The sequence below is a fragment of the Chrysemys picta genome, chromosome 1, assembly GCF_011386835.1.
Source record: "Chrysemys picta bellii isolate R12L10 chromosome 1, ASM1138683v2, whole genome shotgun sequence".
NCBI classification, from domain to species: domain Eukaryota; kingdom Metazoa; phylum Chordata; order Testudines; family Emydidae; genus Chrysemys; species Chrysemys picta.
The window spans coordinates 121,732,629-121,752,330 of NC_088791.1; the positions used below are offsets into that span (position 1 = coordinate 121,732,629).

The 19,702-nt window shown below is 40.0% G+C and overlaps 1 protein-coding gene across 11 annotated transcripts in view; it reads right to left on the minus strand.

Moving 5' to 3' along the window:
* The window catches only part of DNAI7 (dynein axonemal intermediate chain 7), a 50,964-nt gene extending 31,282 nt beyond the window's left edge, over positions 1–19,682 (minus strand). For 2 of the 11 annotated variants that reach the window (XM_024103304.3, XM_024103300.3), the window contains exons 1-7: positions 19,560–19,618; positions 17,557–17,577; positions 12,004–12,094; positions 10,490–10,581; positions 7,558–7,659; positions 5,328–5,465; positions 1,272–1,418 (exon numbers count right to left, since the gene is read on the minus strand). In XM_024103304.3, coding sequence (XP_023959072.2) covers positions 1,272–1,418; positions 5,328–5,465; positions 7,558–7,659; positions 10,490–10,581; positions 12,004–12,094; positions 17,557–17,577; positions 19,560–19,562 — 594 coding nt within the window. In that variant the 5' untranslated portion in view covers positions 19,563–19,618. Of the gene's footprint in view, positions 1–1,271; positions 1,419–5,327; positions 5,466–5,921; positions 5,983–7,557; positions 7,660–10,489; positions 10,598–12,003; positions 12,095–16,090; positions 16,247–17,556; positions 17,578–18,793; positions 18,885–19,559 lie in introns of those variants that run through there. The other 9 variants (XM_065568898.1, XM_065568933.1, XM_065568917.1 and 6 more) reach the window with 9 other exon arrangements.
* Between the last annotated feature and the right edge of the window lie 20 nt (positions 19,683–19,702).

The following is a 19,702-nucleotide window of genomic DNA, read 5'->3' on the forward strand; positions in this document are numbered from 1 at the left end:
AGACATAAAAGTTAACATCATAGATTCAATAACACAAAATATTATATATTTGCAAAAGGGCCAATGTAGCTTTGCATTTTGTACTCTTGTAAGTTTTCAATTTTAACTAAGTTCCCACATCAGCATAAATTCAGCCAATGAGGTACTACCAAATGTAGGGCCCGACAGTCCCACCCTTACTTAAGCAGAATAGCCCCTTACTCGGTGACCTCCACAGAACTACTCATGAAGTAAAACACTATTCAACGTGAGCAGAATGAAGATATTGTTGGATAATATGTTCCCATTTCACAGTCCTGGACACATTTTATCAATAGACAATATTAAAAAGAATACAAAACTTGTTGACATTGTCTACCTGAAGGGCCAAAAAGATTTACATTTACTTACTTTACATAGGGCTTTGGATCAGGTTGCATATGTCTAAGTTACTCAGAATGGTTAAAAGAACTTCGAGTCACAGCCAGAGAAAGAGAATTACATAAACTGGTTCAAATATCAACACATTTGATATCTAAGACTGAACTCATGAGGCTTGATTCCAGATCATAGCCTATTAAATAGTCATAATTTCATATTTACTTAACAATTTCTTACAAACATACAACCACTTCCTTCCACTTTTTCTTATTTCTTCTCCTCTCTACATTTGTTTTCCTACCACCATCCTCTTGCTAAACATACATAATCCACTATAGAATCAACTGTTTAAATTAGCAGGCAAAGTAGATCACCATTTAATATATAGAGTGTTTTTCCTATATGTATATTAATTATCTTGTTATATATATTCTTCAATTCAGATAAAATCTCAATTAAAAAAGTCTGTCATATAAACTTGTTTAAAAGTTTATCTGTCAAAGATTCTTTTAACGACTTAATATTTTGCATTTAATCACTAAATTTTTGTGTAATCAATGGTTACTGCTAATTTAAATCATGGTGACAGTTAAGGCCAGGATTTTCAAAGACCTCTTAATTCCCTTAGTGTCAAATCACACTGAAATACCCAGTTCCCACTGAATTGAACTTCCTTAGGTTAATTTAAAAATTCTAACTTCAGACACTGTGAAGGAGAGGTACTCAGAAACATCAATCCAGTACATGATTATGTTTGAGGTGGGGAAGTTTACACAATAGTCTGTATCACAGTGTAAAAAAAGTCACTTTTGCAAATTAACCTAATGTACAAAACTGTTACTTTCCTATTGCCCTTGATATTTCATGAATAACATTTGAAGACTAACAACTAAAATACAAAGTTTGCTTACTTTAAGTAGGTGCTCTGTTGCATCATTGTATTTCTGATGAAGAAGACTCTGCAATTCCAGAATTGACTCCTGGTACTGAATGATGACCTTTTCCATTAGCTCATTTGGCGGTGTGTCCAATAACAGAAAATTCAACTTCTCGATTAACTAAAAGACATTAAACTTTCCAAATTAGTTTTACAATCAAATCATAGCAGTTTAATTTCCTTTTTTCGGGGAGTAGGGTAGGAGAATGATTTCTGTTCTTTTGATTTCAGATATCATATATAAGGTATCCTGTGCTCTGTTAAAATATGAGCTGAACTTGCTTCTTTTGCATATACACAAATACTGGTTACAGGAATTCTCTCTCTATTATACATCTAAAAAGGACATTATTAAGGTTTCAAAATTAGGAAATGCCAGAATTAAGGCATTTGCTTGTGCAACCTTAATTTAGCCCCTTTATACACACATATTATGATACAGTCTTTAATTATGTCATCACATACTAGTATTTTCACAGGATCCCTCCCACATTCAGTGCAGGACTGACTTATTGAGCAAGAAAAATTGCAGGGCACAGAAACTCTGCTTGAGACAGAGTTATATTTCTGTTTCTTTGACCTGTTTGTTCCAGGTTTTTGTAAAAAAATATTTATTATTTTCTAAACTCATCACAGCTATGACAGGGACAACCAGTAGGATCTGAAACAAGTGCTACACAGCTAATAAGAGATTTCCTGTTGGCTCATAACGTAGTGCTGTCTACAGACAACAAAGTTCCTGACCTGAGTCTCAGCAATTCCAGACATCATTTTATATGTGTGGATGCTGGCAGGACAACTCCACTAACTGATTAAGTCTACTGGAGTGACTAGTCATGAATATAAGCAATATCTTTCTCTAGAAGTTCTATAATTCTATTTTGGAGATCTATGTTTTGAACCCGAACCAAGACTCTTACACCTCAGACCAGAGGAGATTCAAAGTAAAATATATTTGCTTAGTTTCCTGGAAATAGAATACTGGGATATACTCCTTCCCTGTTTTCACATCAGAGGTCCCATCATAACAAAAACAGATGTTTATATTGGTGATGTCAGTGCTGATTTTGTAAATTATGCTATTTTTGTAAATGAAAATTTTGAATTTGTGTGAGTATGATGCCATGCAACTCCAGCCATCAGAAGAACATTGACAGTTATAAGGCTTCTTCACATGAATTTTCCTTATTCTTGTAGACTGAATGTGCTTTATTGATTGCCATTTGCTTATAATCAAATCTATTTTGTCACCTGAACTATAATGAGCACCTACAGATGTCCATTATAATCTGAATTCTCCCCTAATTTAAACTGTCATATCTCAAGAATGATTTATCCATTTCCCCTCTAGACTATTCAAAAGAAAATTCTCCTCTCACAGAAGAACACACATGAGAAATTTCAAGCATACCGTGTTTTGACAAAGTCTGTGGGTAGGGAGGGGGTTGGTCAAAATCAGGATTTTAATGGAAAGCTATGCTTATAGCCTAAATTCTGGAGAAAGTTCTCTTCCGCTAATAATAATCTCAAATTTGAATTTCAAAAATGTAATAGGAACAAATATGTCAACAAAATTTTAATCTACAGGATAAACCAAAATTGGAGGTTTGGATAAATGCTCCAATGACACAGTTGCTTGCAATAAGATGATGATATTTAGCACATCTAACAAACTAACACTAATCCATCCTGATGTCTACAATGCTTGCCTGAGATTAAATGTCAAATGTTTATTAGATATTGCCGTATTAGCAAAGTCATCCATTAACATTGTATTTGTTAGTGTGATGTTTACTGTAAACTAATTTAAATCTATTTGATATGATATTTCATATTCTTCTCTCCTTCTCTGTAAATTACACTCATTAGTGTCAACAGAAATTACATGCACACAGGGAGAGAAGCATTTAGATCCCTTTGTTTGTACTATTATGATCATCTACATCAATCAGTTATTCATTCATTCAACAGAAATCTATTTAACCACAGTAATTTAAGATTACCAGAAGATGTCATTAACTGCAGTAGAGGCAACAGACCACACTTACTATTGTTGTATATTCAAACTTCTAGTATCAGTGCCTCAGAAAGCAATCCTGAAATGCAACAGGCTACCTAAAAGATGCATTGCTGAAGGAAGTTGGAGGCCAGGAATCAAAATAGAAGTAAAAAAGTGGTGAGCTCAAATCCACCCATTTCAAACTACATTCATAATGCCAAAGTAGCTGAATGATCCTGCTAAAATGATCAGCAGTAAATGGTGAAATGTTAGCATTCAGAGTACCACCATGTCTTCAGTGTGAACTGGTCATTGATATAAATACAGAAGTTCTTGCTTCTTTTAGAACAATCGTTTCAGGAAGTCTATCTGTATATGCAGTATGATAACACCATATTGGCTCCACTTTCTGGAAGGTTTTCTTTGCTACCACAGAGCTAGAAAATTTGTAATTTTTTAAATGAAAGCTTAAACTCTCTAGAAAATGAAGGGGCCATTGTAGAACTTTTGGTATGGCATATAGTCCTATACCAGCTCATTGTCTGGCTATACCAAAAGAATGACAGGAGGCATTAGATATGGATTTAATCAGGCCGCAACTTTATTATTAGATAGATGTCTAGGACTAACTCAGTGGATAAAATGTGAGGTGCAGGTGAAAAATGTATGTCCCTCCAGCAGATCCACGGCCGGGCTCCTCCAATTTCAGCCATTTTTTTTTTTTTTTTGCAGGGGGGCTTCCACCAGCTCCCCCGCTTTTCATCCAGGTCCCTCCAGCAATTCCCTTGCCGGCCCTTACCAATTCCAGAGTGAATGAGGGGAGGGGCCAGGCCCAGGCTGACCTTTTTAAACCCCTCATTCCTAGGTGGTGAGTCATCCCACCACGCTGACTGCTCTTCCAGCAGTTTTACGTCTCCCGTCCTCCCCCAAGCCAGAAAGCATTGCCCTCTTCTCCTGGCCAGCCAGACAAACCCGCCCCCCCTTGCTTAAAGTGCAGGGCGGTGAATCTGACCACACTACAAGTCAAATACTGTGAGTGGATATAATGAAGGTCTAGATCAGGGATGGGCAAACTTTTTGGCCCGAGGGCCACATCTGGGTGGGGAAATTGCATGCAGGGCCATGAATGTAGGGTTCGGACAGGGGGTTGGGGTGTGGGATGGAGTGTGGGGTGTGGGAGAGGGTGTGGTGTGCAGGAAGAGGCTCAGGGCAAGGGGTTGGGCCGGAGGAGGTGTGCGGAGTGTATGAGGGGGCTCGGGGCATGGGTTAGGGTGCAGGAGGGGGTGCGGAGTGCGGGAACGGGCTCAGGGCAGTGGTGCAGGCAGGGGTGCACAGTGTGGGAGGGGGCTCAGGGCAAGGGGTTGGGGTGCAGGAGGGGGTGCGGAGTACGGCAGAGGGCTCAGGGCAGGGGGTTGGGGTGTAGGAGGGGGTACGGAGCCATGGGGGTGCCAATCCCGTGGGCCAGATCCAAAGCCCTGACAGGCCGGATCCAGCCCGTGGGCCGTAGTTTGCCCATACTTGATCTAGATGATCACATGCTTCTGAGTATAAGCAGTTTGTTCCAAAGGTTAAGAAGGAATTTGAATTGCTCATACCATGTAAAACAATGCTAGATTGACTAGATGAATGGTAGGAATGGAGGCTCCTTTACATTGAAGCTTCTACAGATGGCATGAGCAGCAATGTTCAGATCTGGAGCTTGATGACACTTTTGTCAATTTGGGAGGGTGTTTGGATCCAGAATTTTGATTGGATCCATCTCTACAAGCATTACATATATGAACTCCTGAAAGGCAGGATGCTAGAGTTTTTGGACCAATGGTCTTATGTTCCTTGTTTCCTAATAAAAAAATTATAATGATGGAAAGTAAAGACAGCATATCAGAGGAAGACCAACACACAAAAATTGCTGATGATTCAGGTGATGACCAATTATAGGCAAACAACCAAACAAAGGAGCATACAGGACCATTTTGAGGTTTGTAAGCTACTAGTAACCAAGAACCGTAAAAATATCATTTTAACACTTACATTTAGCACTTGGTTTCCTTTCTTGATCACAAACTCAATATCCTCATTTTTATTTTCTTGCCACAAGCTCATGAAAGTGTTAATTTCTTGGGGCACAGCTGGGTCAGGACTCCCATCACATTGCATGTAATGCTCCCACTAAAGAGATTTTTTTAAAAGAAAAGTAAATCCAAAAGTTTTAGGTACAAACACCTAAAAACTTCATCATTACAATATAAGAGTAGGAGGGTTTTGAGAGAGACGTGTGTGCGGTCTAGTGAAAAACACACAACTAAGGATATGTCTACACTTGTAGCTGAAAGAGGGATACTTGTGCTCGTTCTCATAGAGCTAGTGCACAAAAGTTGTAGCATATCTGCAGTAGCAGCAAGAAAAGCTAATCACCCTGAATACAAACCCATCCTGACCACATGGTTACACACTTGGGCAGCTAGCCCAATATTCTGGACATGCTACTGCAGCTACACTACTATTTTCAGCACACTACCTCAACAACAGCTAGTGCAAGTATGTCTCCTTGAGCTGGAAATGACACCCCCAATCCCAAGTGTAGACAGAGCCTGAGTCCTAAACCTGGTTTCATCCATCACTCACTGTGTGGCTTTCAGTCTTGGTTCACTCTGTGACCTCAACATCTCTATCTCAGTTTCCCCATCTGTAAAATAAGGATCATAATAAAACCTGTCTCATTATCTAATTAACCCTCACAACACACAGTATTTGTTAAGTACTTTAAAGACTTATAATGGAGTTTTTAAAAGCACTAAGCATGGCTATACTCCCACTGAAGTCAATGGTCAAATTCCCGCTGACTTTAGAGGGAGCAAAAATAAGTCAATGCGGAGCACTTTTGAAAATCCCATCTGTAAATTTAATAAGTGTTAAATATTAACAACAGCATCCAATCACAAAATAATTCCACTATTTTTACAATTTTGAATAAATGTGCTTGATCATAAAGCGTGAGGATTGAGACCACTAAATAGAGCCGGGTATTACAGAGGAGCCAGTTCTGGCTCCATAGATATGCTTGAGCTTTGCTCTTACAGCAGAGATTCAAACTTTTTATTATAACAAAGAGAGTATATGCTCTCCAAAATTAAAACACTTTTTCTTTGTGTATTGAATGAATTTTCTGAGAATGTATAAGTAAATCCATTAATTTGTTTACAAGTTAAAATTAATTGAAAATGGGACCTTTCAGAAATTTAGCACTTAGCATTAGATTTTTCTTTGGTCTGAATATTCTTCATAACAGAATAAAGCAAACTCTTCACACTTCCTATAAAGTTAAAACTCACTGAAACTGTGGGCATAGGTGACATTTGAATAGGTTTTTAAAGATTAATGGTCACATTTTATCATCATTTTTCATAATTGAAAGTTACTCCTTCAGCACAGGCTGAAGAATAATCTTAGGAGAATTCCATAAAGAATTGCCCTCTTTCAAAATGACTGGTAACTCCTATTGTTCTCAGGCGTACTAAAGCAACGGGTTTCCTTCAGTAAAAAAGCTATTTTGTTAAAGAAAAAACACCACCACCAAAGATGGCAAGACACAGAAATGCACAGTTAGCACACACAAACAACCTTAACTCTATCCTATAGTGGCGTCAGAAAGGGGATGGGAGGTGGAAGGAAAAATCTAATGCATCTTTAAAATTCAGTTTAACCTAATTTGGAAACATAAATATGCAAACAACTTAACAATAATCATCTGGGCATTGCATGATGTCATATAGGATGGAACTGTGGATTCTTTAACTTTGTATTTCCATCCCTTAACACATTAGACTTAAATAGAAACATTAACTGAATTTCCTGGTTATAGAATGCTTATCTGAGGGATATTTCCAACATCTTTGTAATGTAATTTACCCTAAATTATTGATATATACTCTCAGCCTAAACTGCATTTAATGTAGTTTTTATCTGACAGTAGTATATAACTCAGGTGCTATGCTGTTTTCCACCTATAATTTTGCCAATATACCTCAAAATCCTGACTTCCGTCATCCCTGACTCGCCTGAGCAGATATTACCCACTGTTCAAACTCCTTAGAAGTTTTTTTGATTAATGTACTGTTTTTCGTTTAAAATAGAATGAACAAAGCACTAAAAAATAAAGGAATGATCTTGTAATAGAAGAGAGAAGCACAAGATCATTTAAAAGTCTCTTCTTTGTCAAACCTCTATAATACTATGTGGATATTTTGGAAAGCAAGCTTACCTTAGCATGTGCTCTATAATCTGCTTTCCATTGCCTTGCTGACAAAAAGTTCTCTTCTAATGAATGGAGTTCTGCAAGTTCAGTCCCTCTCCGCTCTTGATCCTGTCAGTATAAGATCAGGTACATGAATTTACTACTCAGTTTAATTTTAGTTTTTATAAATTATTTTATAGCAAAGAAAACCCAATTTATTTAGGTATTTTAATGGACAGCTTATTAATATTAAAAATAACCCAAATATTGATAATATAATTGTGACATTGCACTCCATATGATGTTATGAAAATAAGCTAATGAGTGTGAATATAATGTAACTGGAATATGCTTCATACAAAAGGTCTTTTGTAAGGTATCATTATAAATCTTATAATCTACTGAGTGTGTTCATTGACTATAAAATATAACTCTGAGGTCCTATTGTGGTTATGCAAAGTATGGGCCATTAATGGTGGTTTAGAATCTTGATGGCTCCCATCAACTAGGACAATTGACTTAGATGGCTCTGTTTACTTGTAAGCCTCCCTGTGAGTCAGGCCGGGAAGAATGAAGGCTTGGGGTCTCACAGGACATGTGACCATGTCACCTGGTACTGGAATCCATCTTAAACCTGGTGCTTTTCCATTCAGAAGGCGGGGTGGGGACCCAAAGAGACAAAATATTCCTGCCTTGTGCCAAAGGTATATAAGGAGGTGGAAGAGAACAAAGGGGGCTGCAGTCATGAGAAATCCCCTAGCTACCACCTGAGCTGGAACAAGGACTGTACCAGGAGAAAGGATTGGGCCCAGACTAGAAAGGAGTTAGTCTGTGAAAGAAGCTTATTGGAACATCTCTGAGAGTGAGGTTTCATCTGTAATCAGTTTCTTACTGTATTAGGCTTAGACTTGCGTGTTTTTGTTTTATTTTGCTTGGTAATTTACGTTGTTCTGTCTGTTATTACTTGGAATTACTTAAATCCTACTTTTTATATTTAATAAAATCACTTTTTCTTATTATTGAACCCAGAGTTAGTGACTAATTCCTGGCAGAGCAAACAGCTGTGCATATCTCTCTATCAGTGTTATAGAGGGAGGACAATTTATGAGTTTACCATGTATAAGCTTTATACAGAGTAAAATGGATTTATTTGGGGTTTAGATCCCATTGGGAACTGGGTGACTGGGTGCTAGAGACAGGGGCACTTCTTAAGCTGTTTTCAGTTAAGTCTGCAGCTTTTCAGGGCCGTGGTTCAGACCTGGGTCTGTGTTTGCAGCAGGCTAGCGTGTCTGGCTCAACAAGACAGGGTACTGGAGTTCCAAGCTGGCAGGGAAAACAGGCTCAGAGGTAGTCTTAGAACATCAGGTGGCAGTCCCAAGGGGGTCTCTACGACCCAACCCATCACAATAATATCTTGAATTTTTATGGCACATTACATCCAGGAGATTGCAGTAAATTAGCAATGTTTTATCATAGAGAATCTCTATGTGCTGGTGATGTAATAAATTGCTGAGCCACATAATAAATTACTCCAACCCTTGAGCACAGCCCCATCTGGTTTCCCTGCACAGGCTCTGTCTGTCTGCACAGGCTTTGCTGAAGAGGCTCTGTCTAGCAAGGGATCCGTACTCCTGGGGTGTAGCCTCCCCATTCACAGAGTCTCTGCCAACATCCCCAGTTGCAAGAAATACCCCTGGTGAATGTAGGTGAATACTGATTATTAATTATTATTATTATTATTAATATCAGGAGGAGACATGGGGTGGGGTGCTAAGAAAATAGTCCCTTAATTTTTAAATACAATGTTGGCAACCCTAGTAGAAGAGTGTGTGGCATATCCATCAGCTTTAAAGAGATATTTGATTATCACTGGATCCAAGAGCACCCCTCCACTCCTGCTTTCCAATGGAACACACTGCAGTTGCCTCTGGTAGGTTCCAAGATATCAAACCTTAAAACTGTGACATTTTAGTGTATGGAAATTTGTTTGGGGCAATTTTTAGAAGTTTTTAAAATGTACTGGTTCGTCGCTTTTTTTCCCCTCAGAGCCCTAGCTAATTGGGTTCACAACAATGAAGGCAATCTAGCTTTACAGATGATGGGGTATGAAAAAAAAGACCAATTAAAATTGTTAAACTTGCTAAAACATTTCTTAAAAAAATTCTGATAAATGTGCTATACACAGAATACATAGTAGTGTGTTTTTATTGGCACCAGTTTGGGTTGGCTTACTTAATTCACCTACAGTTTCACAAATCAGAGCAAGTCATCCCGAATTCCTGCCAGTAAAACTTTACACTACAACATCACATACATGCATACACATCAATACAACAATTTTACACCTGCACTAAAATGCAGCCATTTCTAGAATGAAATATCACAATTCGTAACAGCCCAACGCAATACTACATACAGTTTAGGAACAAAAAGGAATATGTCTAATAGAATATACATGTGGAATTGTAGAAAAACAAGAACCGTTCACTCAGATTGGAATTTGGACAGGACAGAGGTTACATCTCTACTCATACAAAGAGTACCATGAGGATTTTAATTATCAGAAGTAGGCAAGACTGAGCTTTAACATCTTCTTTTACCTCATAAGCACTTCTTTATATCATACCGTGTGACTACTGGCTTAGAGGACACAGTGGCACATACCAAGTCTTTAGCATCATTTTCTTAAGCACCTTTGGCTTTCCTTGGAGGTCACTCATTTAGCTACTGACCCAGTTCATTGCCCAACTGTACTTAACTTGTGGCTCTTACATTTTGCAGTGGTATGGCTAGAGTTTTCATTATTAGTTTTGATCCAAGAATACTGGAAAGCCGCCCCCCCCGAGGAAATGGAAAGAAATTCCCACATTTTCATAACAAATCCACAATGATTTGGCATAAAGTTTAACTGACTATTGCAGTTTGCAATAGCTGTTTATTATGATGGCTGTTAACTAACTTTTGCTTCAAGTCTTTCCCTCTCCTCTCGCACAATTCTCTCCTTTTCAAGTCTTTCTGCTTCTTCTTGTTCAGCTCGTAAACGGGCTTCCTCTGAAGAATGAGAAATCTATTATCAGCAATACAAGTACATCCTGATTAATAAAAACAAATACATTATTTTAAAAACTAGCTAGCAGATCAATATTTTTATTTCAAAATAACTAATAACTGGTGATAGCAAGAGTTCAATCTACATTGTCCACTATGGGTTCAATCCATAACGTTTGGAAGCAGTGCCAGATAAAGTAAATCCACATCTCTATGCACACAGATCTCCCCATGGCCTTACCCCCCCTTGGAGTTGTGGGGGCAGATGTGCCATTCCTACAATTCCACAGAAGCAGAGACAGAGTCTTTTTTCCCCTCAATGGGAAGTAGCAGGAGTCCTCTCCTCCCGCACCTACATATTAAGAGGCAGAGGTGGCAGCCGGCAGTCCCCCAGTACTCATTACAATAGCTATAATGGATCTGATTTGGTGGTCTGGTCCTGCTTTGCTCATCTCCTCTTGCCATATACATCATCCTCTGCTAAGGTGATGTTGACAGGTTCCCCAAGCTCTTGGAGTTAGTAACCCCATTGAGATGCATGGGATAGTTCAAAGTTATTTTATCAAGGTCTCTGTAGGTTCAGACAGGTGTCATCACATAAGCTAAACTAGAATCACATTTCAATATTTTCTTCTCAGCCATTAGGGCTAAAAAACAGGGTTTTTTTATGATAGCTGAGATTCTGATTACATGACTACAGGAGATGCAGCCCTAGGCATAGGCCTATGCCTCTATGCTTTAATCCATCCCTCTTTGCAAGACTGTCCTAACATTAATATGGAGCGTCTGTTGCTGTCTGAATGCATTGATCAGTACTCTGTTAAGCTCAAAGTCGGCGTACTCTGTTGATCTACTTTGAGAAAAGTCCTGGTCATTGAACTTCTCATTCCCCCTGATTACTAAACGTGGAGAAGAGGAAATATCTGTTCCCCTATCTCTCTACCCACTTAGATTCATAGATTCATAGATTCTAGGACTGGAAGGGACCTCGAGAGGTCATCGAGTCCAGTCCCCTGCCCGCATGGCAGGACCAAATACTGTCTAGACCATCCCTGATAGACACTTGTTCTTGACTTGGCTGGGAGAGTACCAGAAGGGAAAATAAGGAAAAATTGTAATGCTCTCCCCCACCCTCATACACTTTCCAAACATTTGTGGGGAGCAGAGGGAGGAATAACTAGTGGAAAGAGTGTGTAGAAAAGGATTTTGAACATAGTGAGGGGGATATGTGGGGGTCTCAAAAAATAACTTTGTTTAGGGCCTTCCAAAACTTTAAAGCCAGCCTTGAGAACAGAGAAATACAAGTAAATCATCCTATTGAGATGAAACAGAATTTAGATATCCTTAATGATCATAATTTGCACTCTACCTATTTAATTAGTTATTTGGTGTAATCACATTTCCTGTAAGTGAAACACACTGTACCTTCCTCTATCAATCTTCTATCTTCTTCTTCTTTCTGTAATCTCAGTCGTTCAGCTTTGCTAAGTTTCTTTTTACCTCCACTTCCACCAGACTTAACATGGGCAATAAATTAAAGGAGACTAAATGTCAACATTAATTTTACACATTTTATTTCTCTAATGTAGCATTTCAAAGTATATTTTCGGTCTTTTATGTAGCAACATCTGTGTTCAAAAGATAACAGAAGAACAGGCTATTATGTCAGTAAAGGAAACAAATTTTTCTTGTAACCCACAAAAATAGCTGAGTGTTTAAACCAACCCTATCCTCAGGGAAATGTGGTTAGCAAGACTAATGAAGTGAGCGCATTTAAAAGTTGGATTTTTGTGTTGTACTAAAATATCATTCATATGACAGAACAAAAGATTTTTTTCACTTTTGAAAATAAGCATAAAGAATGTTGATTTAAAGAATACACAGACAAGACAAAGTCACAGGAACAGCCCTTTAACATAACAGCACAATTAAGAGATGATTAAAGCAGGGAATTTATATATTTTGTTGTAACTTTCACCAGTTTCCTCACTGACATAAGAATATTCATATAAGTAAGAAAAGTAGAGCTACACATATTGGGCCAAATTCTCCTTAATCAACTTGAACCAACATAACATGGGAAAATGTGACCCATTATATACACTATATTAGAAAAAAATCTATGTATTGTAATAATTAATTGGGAAGTTAACTACATACTAAGGACCAGATGCTACTGGTGGCTCAGCATATAAGATGTCTGCAACATATATATGTTTTAAGGCCCTGAGAGCAGCCTGAAGACTTAATTGAGAATCCACTGGTATTCTCCTGCCCTCCAAAAGATAGGTTCCCCAGAGTCCTGTTTTCCTTTTTTTTTCTGGTAGAGTCCACAAAGGGGATCATTTAACCCATACTGTGAGGAATAAGCAAAATCACCACACATTACCATCTAAAATAAATAGATTTAAAAGGAAAAATATTAAACTATTATTAATGTATTAACTAAAATAGCCTGTGCTTTTGATCCTCTTCATATGTATAGTTACTAGATCAAATTCTATCCTTTAGAATAGAATAGGTAGAATAGAATTCTAAAGGATAGAATCTGATCTAGTGACTATACATATGAGGAGGATCAAGAGCACAGGCTATTTTGGTTAATCCATTAGTTAATGAATAAATAAATAAATAAATACATTTGTTAATGTATTAGTTAATTAATAATTTAGTTAATACATGAGTTTTTACTCAATGTTTTTTCAGACAAGGTTCTCATTGACTGCAATCATATGACAGCCCTGTGCACAATACAATACAACTTGGTTCTGTATAACATTTTTCATACATGTATCTAAAAATGTTTTACGGAATCCAAATAATAATTACAAAGCTAACAGACAAATAAGAGTAGAGGAGGGAGAGATTACAAGGGAGAAGAGAGATTTTCATAAAAGATTATAATTGATTATTTATATTGTATAAACAAGCTACAAGCAGAGTCCTCACTCAGGATCAAGGGCATGCTGTGCTAGGTGCTGAACAAACATATATGAAGATATCTGATATATAACATAGATAGAGCTGATGAGTTAGCAGTATAAAGGAAGGCTATTTTAGATGGCAAAAGTTGAAAAGAAGAAGGTGGCTCTTGCAGTAGTAATGGCCAAAACACGATAGAATAGAGAGGGCTAGTATTAGACCGGGGTGGCCAACCTGAGCCTGCGAAGGAGACAGAATTTACCAATGTACATCGCCAAAGAGCAGCCCCCACATCAGCTCCCCCGCTGCCAGCGCCTCCTGCCCACCGGCAGCCCCGCCCCCTCCTCCCCTCCCCATACCTCCTGATCAGCTGTTTTGTGGTGTGCAGGAGGCTTTGGGGGAGGGGGAGGAGTGAGGGCACAGCAGGCTCAGGGGAGGGGGCAGGAAGGGGTGGAGTGGGGGCAGGGCATGTGGCAGAGCCAGGGGTTGAGCAGTGAGCACCCCCTGGGCCATTGGAAAGTTGGCGCCTGTAGTTCCAGCCCTGGAATCGGTGCCTATACAAGGAGCTGTATATTAACTTCTGAAGAGCCACATGTGGCTCCAGAGCCACAGGTTGGCCACCCCTGGCTTAGACTAAGAGGGGAGATGAAGAGAAGGAGAATGAACCATGAGATTAAAAAAAAAATCCAAGGAAGATAATTTTGTACTGAATTGCACAATCAGCACAGAGCCAGCAGAGTTGTTTGTTGTGACACATACATTTTTCTTTGTCTTAGAAGATAAGCAGTGGTATTCCACAAATGCTGTAATCAGCAGTAATGGGACTTGGAGAAACCAAAGAGAAGAGAGTTACAGTAGCTAAAGAAAAAGATGATTTTATTATGGACAAGGATTTCAGCAGAGGTAGAATAAGACAGCATTGTGCAGATGGTGATGGATTTGCAGATGCAGAAGATATGGGAGAAGAGTTCAGAGTTAAGCTTGAATCCAAACGTATGGACAACAGACAAAAAGAAACATCCAAGTCAAGGAAGGTGTCTGAGTTGCATTTGATGATGTACCTCCTGACTGACCAAAAGATGCATCTTTGTCTCTGAGACACTTAGCGAAAGGCAGATAAGATGAAACCATACGTTCATTTGTTTGAAACAGAGGAGACATGGTGACATGCAGAGTTGAATAACACCAGCATAAAAGTGAGAGCTAGGATGTAAAGGTAGAGATTGGGAACCTGATTCTCCACTATCTTGCCACTTGCACCGATATAGACTGAGTGGGGAGTGCATGTAACGTGCTATCAGTCCAGAATAGTAAAATTTTACAGCTATTTTGCAAAGATGTAAATGACTCCACGAAATGCAAGGCAATAAAGAATCAGGTGCAGGATAACCAAAAGGAAGATGGGGAGAAAAGAGCAGAAGGCTAAACTCTTTTAAATAAATAGTGTGATATAATGGAAGCCTTCTCGTTATGTACTTTTGTCCCATTTTGGTAGTAGTGATATTTTTGGTAAATATTATCTTAAACAAACCATTTTTATGAAGAGCTTTCAGATTATCCAGGAGGACCCTTTTCATTCAATATTAAAAAATGTGTTCTGAATTCTGTTATTTCCAAGGTGATTAGCATACTGTCAGCTAACAGAAATATCAGGGAAGCTATTCTGTTCTGTATTGCCAGCCAAAATGACAAAATGTTTTGAACCTTGTATGGCAAAAAACAAATGAAAACTTAAATCAAATGTATAAACTGAAACTTAGTTAAAAGACTTGTTATGAAACTTGAACAAAACATTAGGACAAATTTACTGATGAAAAGAGATGGTAACTCTACTGAAGACAATGTAGTTATGACTAGGGCTCCGTGTCTGCCACAGAGGTCGCGGAAGTCACGGATTCCGTGACTTTCTGCAACCTCTGTGACTTGTGCAGCAGCCAGTGTGGCTGACCCCAGGACTGCCCAAGAAGCTGGCTCCAGAGCCAGGGACTCCGGTTGCCCGGGGAACAGCCACATCAGCTGCTGCTGGAGCAGCCCCGGGGACAGCCACACCAGCCGCTGCTCTGGCGTCTCCCAGTAGCGGTCCCTGGGTGGCCGGCAGGAGCAGCCACAGTCTGTGGCCCCCGGCAGCAGCAACAGTCTGTGGCCCCCGGCAGCATTCCCTGGCTGGCTGAAGCAGCCATGGTCTGCGGCCCCCCGAGCAGCTGGTGCCGCTGGCCCCGGGCGCCCCAACCCCAGCAGTGGGCCCTCACAGATGTCCCCCTCCCAGCAGCACCCCCCCTGCCCCCACCCAAGATTTAATCACAGGTATTTTTAGTATAAGTTATGGACAGGTCACAGGCCGTGAATTTTTGTTTATTGCCCATGACCTGTCCATGACTTTTACTAAAAATACCCGTGACTAAACTGTAGCCTTAGTTATGACCTACTAAGGCAAGAGTGAATCCCATCACGTGTTACTCACGCATTCATCTGCAAAGTTCTGCCACAATGAGATCTGTAGATACAGACATGAAAGGTATGCTCCTGAGTTTGACTCCAGGATGAGGCCTTAGGATAGTAAAGCTGAAAACTTTTTAGATATCCAACTTACTTTTTACCATATGTCATTTGTTGACTTTTCTCTCTCTCTCTCAGCATGGAAGATGCAAGACTAGTCAGTTTCACTTGTTTACAATCATATTCTAATCGATTTTCTTTTCAGATTCTCCTGCCTTAGTCCAGTGTTGCAATGTGTGACCTACCAAAATGCTACAGGAGAACATGTTTGTTTTTTGTAAATTTTAAAAACTATACTGGAATTTTTAAAAATGGAATTTTTTGTCTCGTTCTTCCAAAATCTAACTTTTGCACCAAATTTGACCCAACAGTATGTTTTAACCTCCTCCTCCCTCCCCCCGTCCCAGCCAAAACCTGCAAAACCGTAATACTATTTTGCAGATTAACTCCAGAAGGGACTGTGAGTTATCTAGTCTGACCTTCTGCATAAGAGTTCAGTTCTGGGTCTGGTACTAGTCAATATTTTCATTAATGATTTGGATAATGGAGTGGAAAGTATGCATATGAAATCTGCAGATGACACCAAGCTGGGAATCATTGCAAGCACTTCAGAAGACAGGATTAGAAAACAAAACGATCTTGATAAAATTAGAGGTTGAAATCAACAAGGTGAAATTCAATAAAGACATGTGCAAAGTCCTTCTCTGAGGAAGGAAAAATCAAATGCATAACTACAAAAGAGAGAGAAGTTGGCTAGTACTGCTGAAAAGGATCTGGGGGTTATAGTGGTTCACAAATTGAATATGAGTCAACAATGTGGTGCAGATGCAAAAAAAAGGCTACTGTTTTGGGGTGTATTAACAGAAGTGGTGTATGTCACACAAGGGAGGTAACTGTTCCTCTCTACTCAGCTCTGCTGAGACCTTAGCTGGAGTACAGTGTCCAGTTTTGGGCACTACACTGTAAGAAAGATGAAAAAAATTGGAGAGAGTCCAGAGGAGAGCTACAAAAATGATAAAAGGTTTTAAAATCCTGACTTCTAAGGAGAAAAGAAAGACAGGAGGGGGGGGAGACCTGATAACAGTCTTCAAACATGTTGAGGGGTGATAAAGAGGATGGTGCTCAATTGATCTCCATGTCCACTGTACATAGGACAAGAAGTAATGGCCTTAAACTACAGCAAGGGAGATTTACGTTAGATATTAGGAAAAACTTTTTAATTATAAGGGTAGTTAAGCTCTCAAATAGGCTTCTAAGGGAGACTGTGGAATCCCCAGCATTGGAGATTTTTAAGAACAAGTTGGACAAACACTTGTTTAGATTTAATTGGTCTTGCCTCTGTGCAGGGGCCTAAACTTGATGGTCTCTCAAGGTCTACAGTTCTATGATTTTGTAACACAATCCATAGAATTTCACCCTGTAATTTCCTAAGTGAGGAGAATGTTATTTCCAACTATATAAATGAACACTACTGAGTCCAACAAACTGTGTCTGAGCTAGATTGTATCTTTGCAGTTATATCTACATCTATCTGATATATCTATATATCTACCTACCTACCTTTTTTTTCTTTTTTGGACCCTAAAAGTTCAGAGAAAAAGGAGAGAGAGAGTCAGAGATTATAGTACCTAAACAAATTATAAGGAATAATTAAGAAATGCAGCTACTAAGTAAATTAAAATCAGATAGGTAAGTATATTTCAATTCAAAGTTTAGCCATTGATAACAGATAATATGAAAAAACTTTAATATGAGGGAAGGGGAATAGCCAATGAGCTTTAATACTGGGGAAAGGGAGAACCACCAGTATTACACAATTTCATTGCTTTTATTGGTATTAACAGACCACCACCACATTTCATAGCAATATACTGTAGTTAAGGTTGGGGGAGCACATCCATTCTAATTTCTCCATTAAAAGTCAATTGACATCATCAGATACTAGTACGTTTTAGGTAAAAATGTCTGAACTCCTTGCTTCCTGCTTTCACCGGTTTGTAGTACATATAATCTTACAATTATTATCAATTACTATACAGAAATGGGTATCATTGATCCCTTTTTTTATATGGAGAAACTGAAGCACAAAGACACTAAGGGACTTTTCCAAAAGTAACACAAGGAGTTATATGGATCAGCGTTCATGTTGCATTCCACATCAGTACCCTGCCCAGGCCAGGGAAACTAATGATCCAACCAGCAGATCAAATTCGGTGATGAATCCTGGTCACATGCCACCTGAAGCACATTGCACATACGCTAAGAAGTCAGAGCAAAGAATAGAAACTAAAGTATCCCAACATTCAATCCCTACAGGACACTGTATCGTGTACCAAATGGTTACTTTTTCAGTGCAATATGTAGGAGATAGCTAGTTAATATGTATGGACATTGATTGGCTAAATTTTTAATGCATTATTTTGAAAATTTACTGAGAATATTGAAGTGGAATGTAGAGGCAGCCAGTGGAGTGGAGAAGCAAGAGAACACGGAGGTAAAGATGGGCAGAAATGGATACCTGGGGAAGGAATAAAGGGTTCCTCTAGGGGAGTGGAAGAAGCTGTCTATTGTGGTGGAATGGTTTTGGTAAGGTGTGAAGGTGAAGTTTAGGGGAATGAAAGATGAGTTTCATGCTAAAATATCCCAGGGATTTCCTACAACATAAAAAAAATGGATTCATTAGGGAGGAATAAAGGCTCAGATCCTCAATGATACTTAAGCTCCTAACTTTCATTGATTTGGGGAGCCTAAATACTTTTGAGGATCTGGCCCAAAGTGCCTGTCTCCTCCAGATTACCTTTTTAAATCAAGCCCAGATTGGCAATAACTGAATAGGATTTCCAATTTAGTGGCCTGTGTGAAATGCTTTGGTGGTCTCCGTCCAGTTCCTAGGGGATAAAGGTCCACATTGCAAAAACCCACCACCATAATCAGTACTAGATGGGCACTTTTGTTGGCAGTCCCAGCAGAACTGGCTGCAGAAGGCTGAAATGCCCTCTTGTGGGAGACATTTGAACGGCCCCTCTGCCTAGTGCCTTCTACCTGTTCCGTGATTACTGGCACTCAGCTCCCTCCTGTTTACCTGATTGTTTTTGTTTAACCCTCCGACTGTCCCAGTAACCCTTACCCCCAATGTAATGGAAAGGGATAGTAGGTGCTGGAACTAGGGGTGCTGTGGGTGGCTTGAAGGGGTTTCCATTATATACAGGGGGTTACAGTTTGGTTCAATGGCTCTCAGCACCCCCACGACACAAATTGTTCCAGCGCCCCTGGAAGAGACTAAAGCAAACCAGCTCGCCTCCCTTGTCACGGTTCATCTCCTGTGTGCAACTGGCAGGGGCAGGCGCCGGGGCCCCGCCGGGCTGGGTGAGAGGCGGAAGCCGCGATGCTAAAGGCTCAGAGGCGGGCGGGCGCCGGGCGGGGAGGGGCTGAAACCCCCGCGCACCCCGGGGCTCGGAGCGGATGGGAACGGGGAGCTGAGCCGGGGGACGCCGAACCCCCGTCCCCCCAAACAACCCCAGGGCCGGGCCCTTCCTGGGGTCGCCCCCCCGCCCCGCTCTCACCATCTCGACGCGTCCCCCCCAGCCCGGCGCGAGGCGCTGTTTACCGCTCCCTCCCCTTGTTACCTAGACGACTAGTCCCACCCACGTGGAGCTCTCGCGCAGCCGCGCCGGACGCCCTGACAACCCTCTCCCCTCCTCCCCAC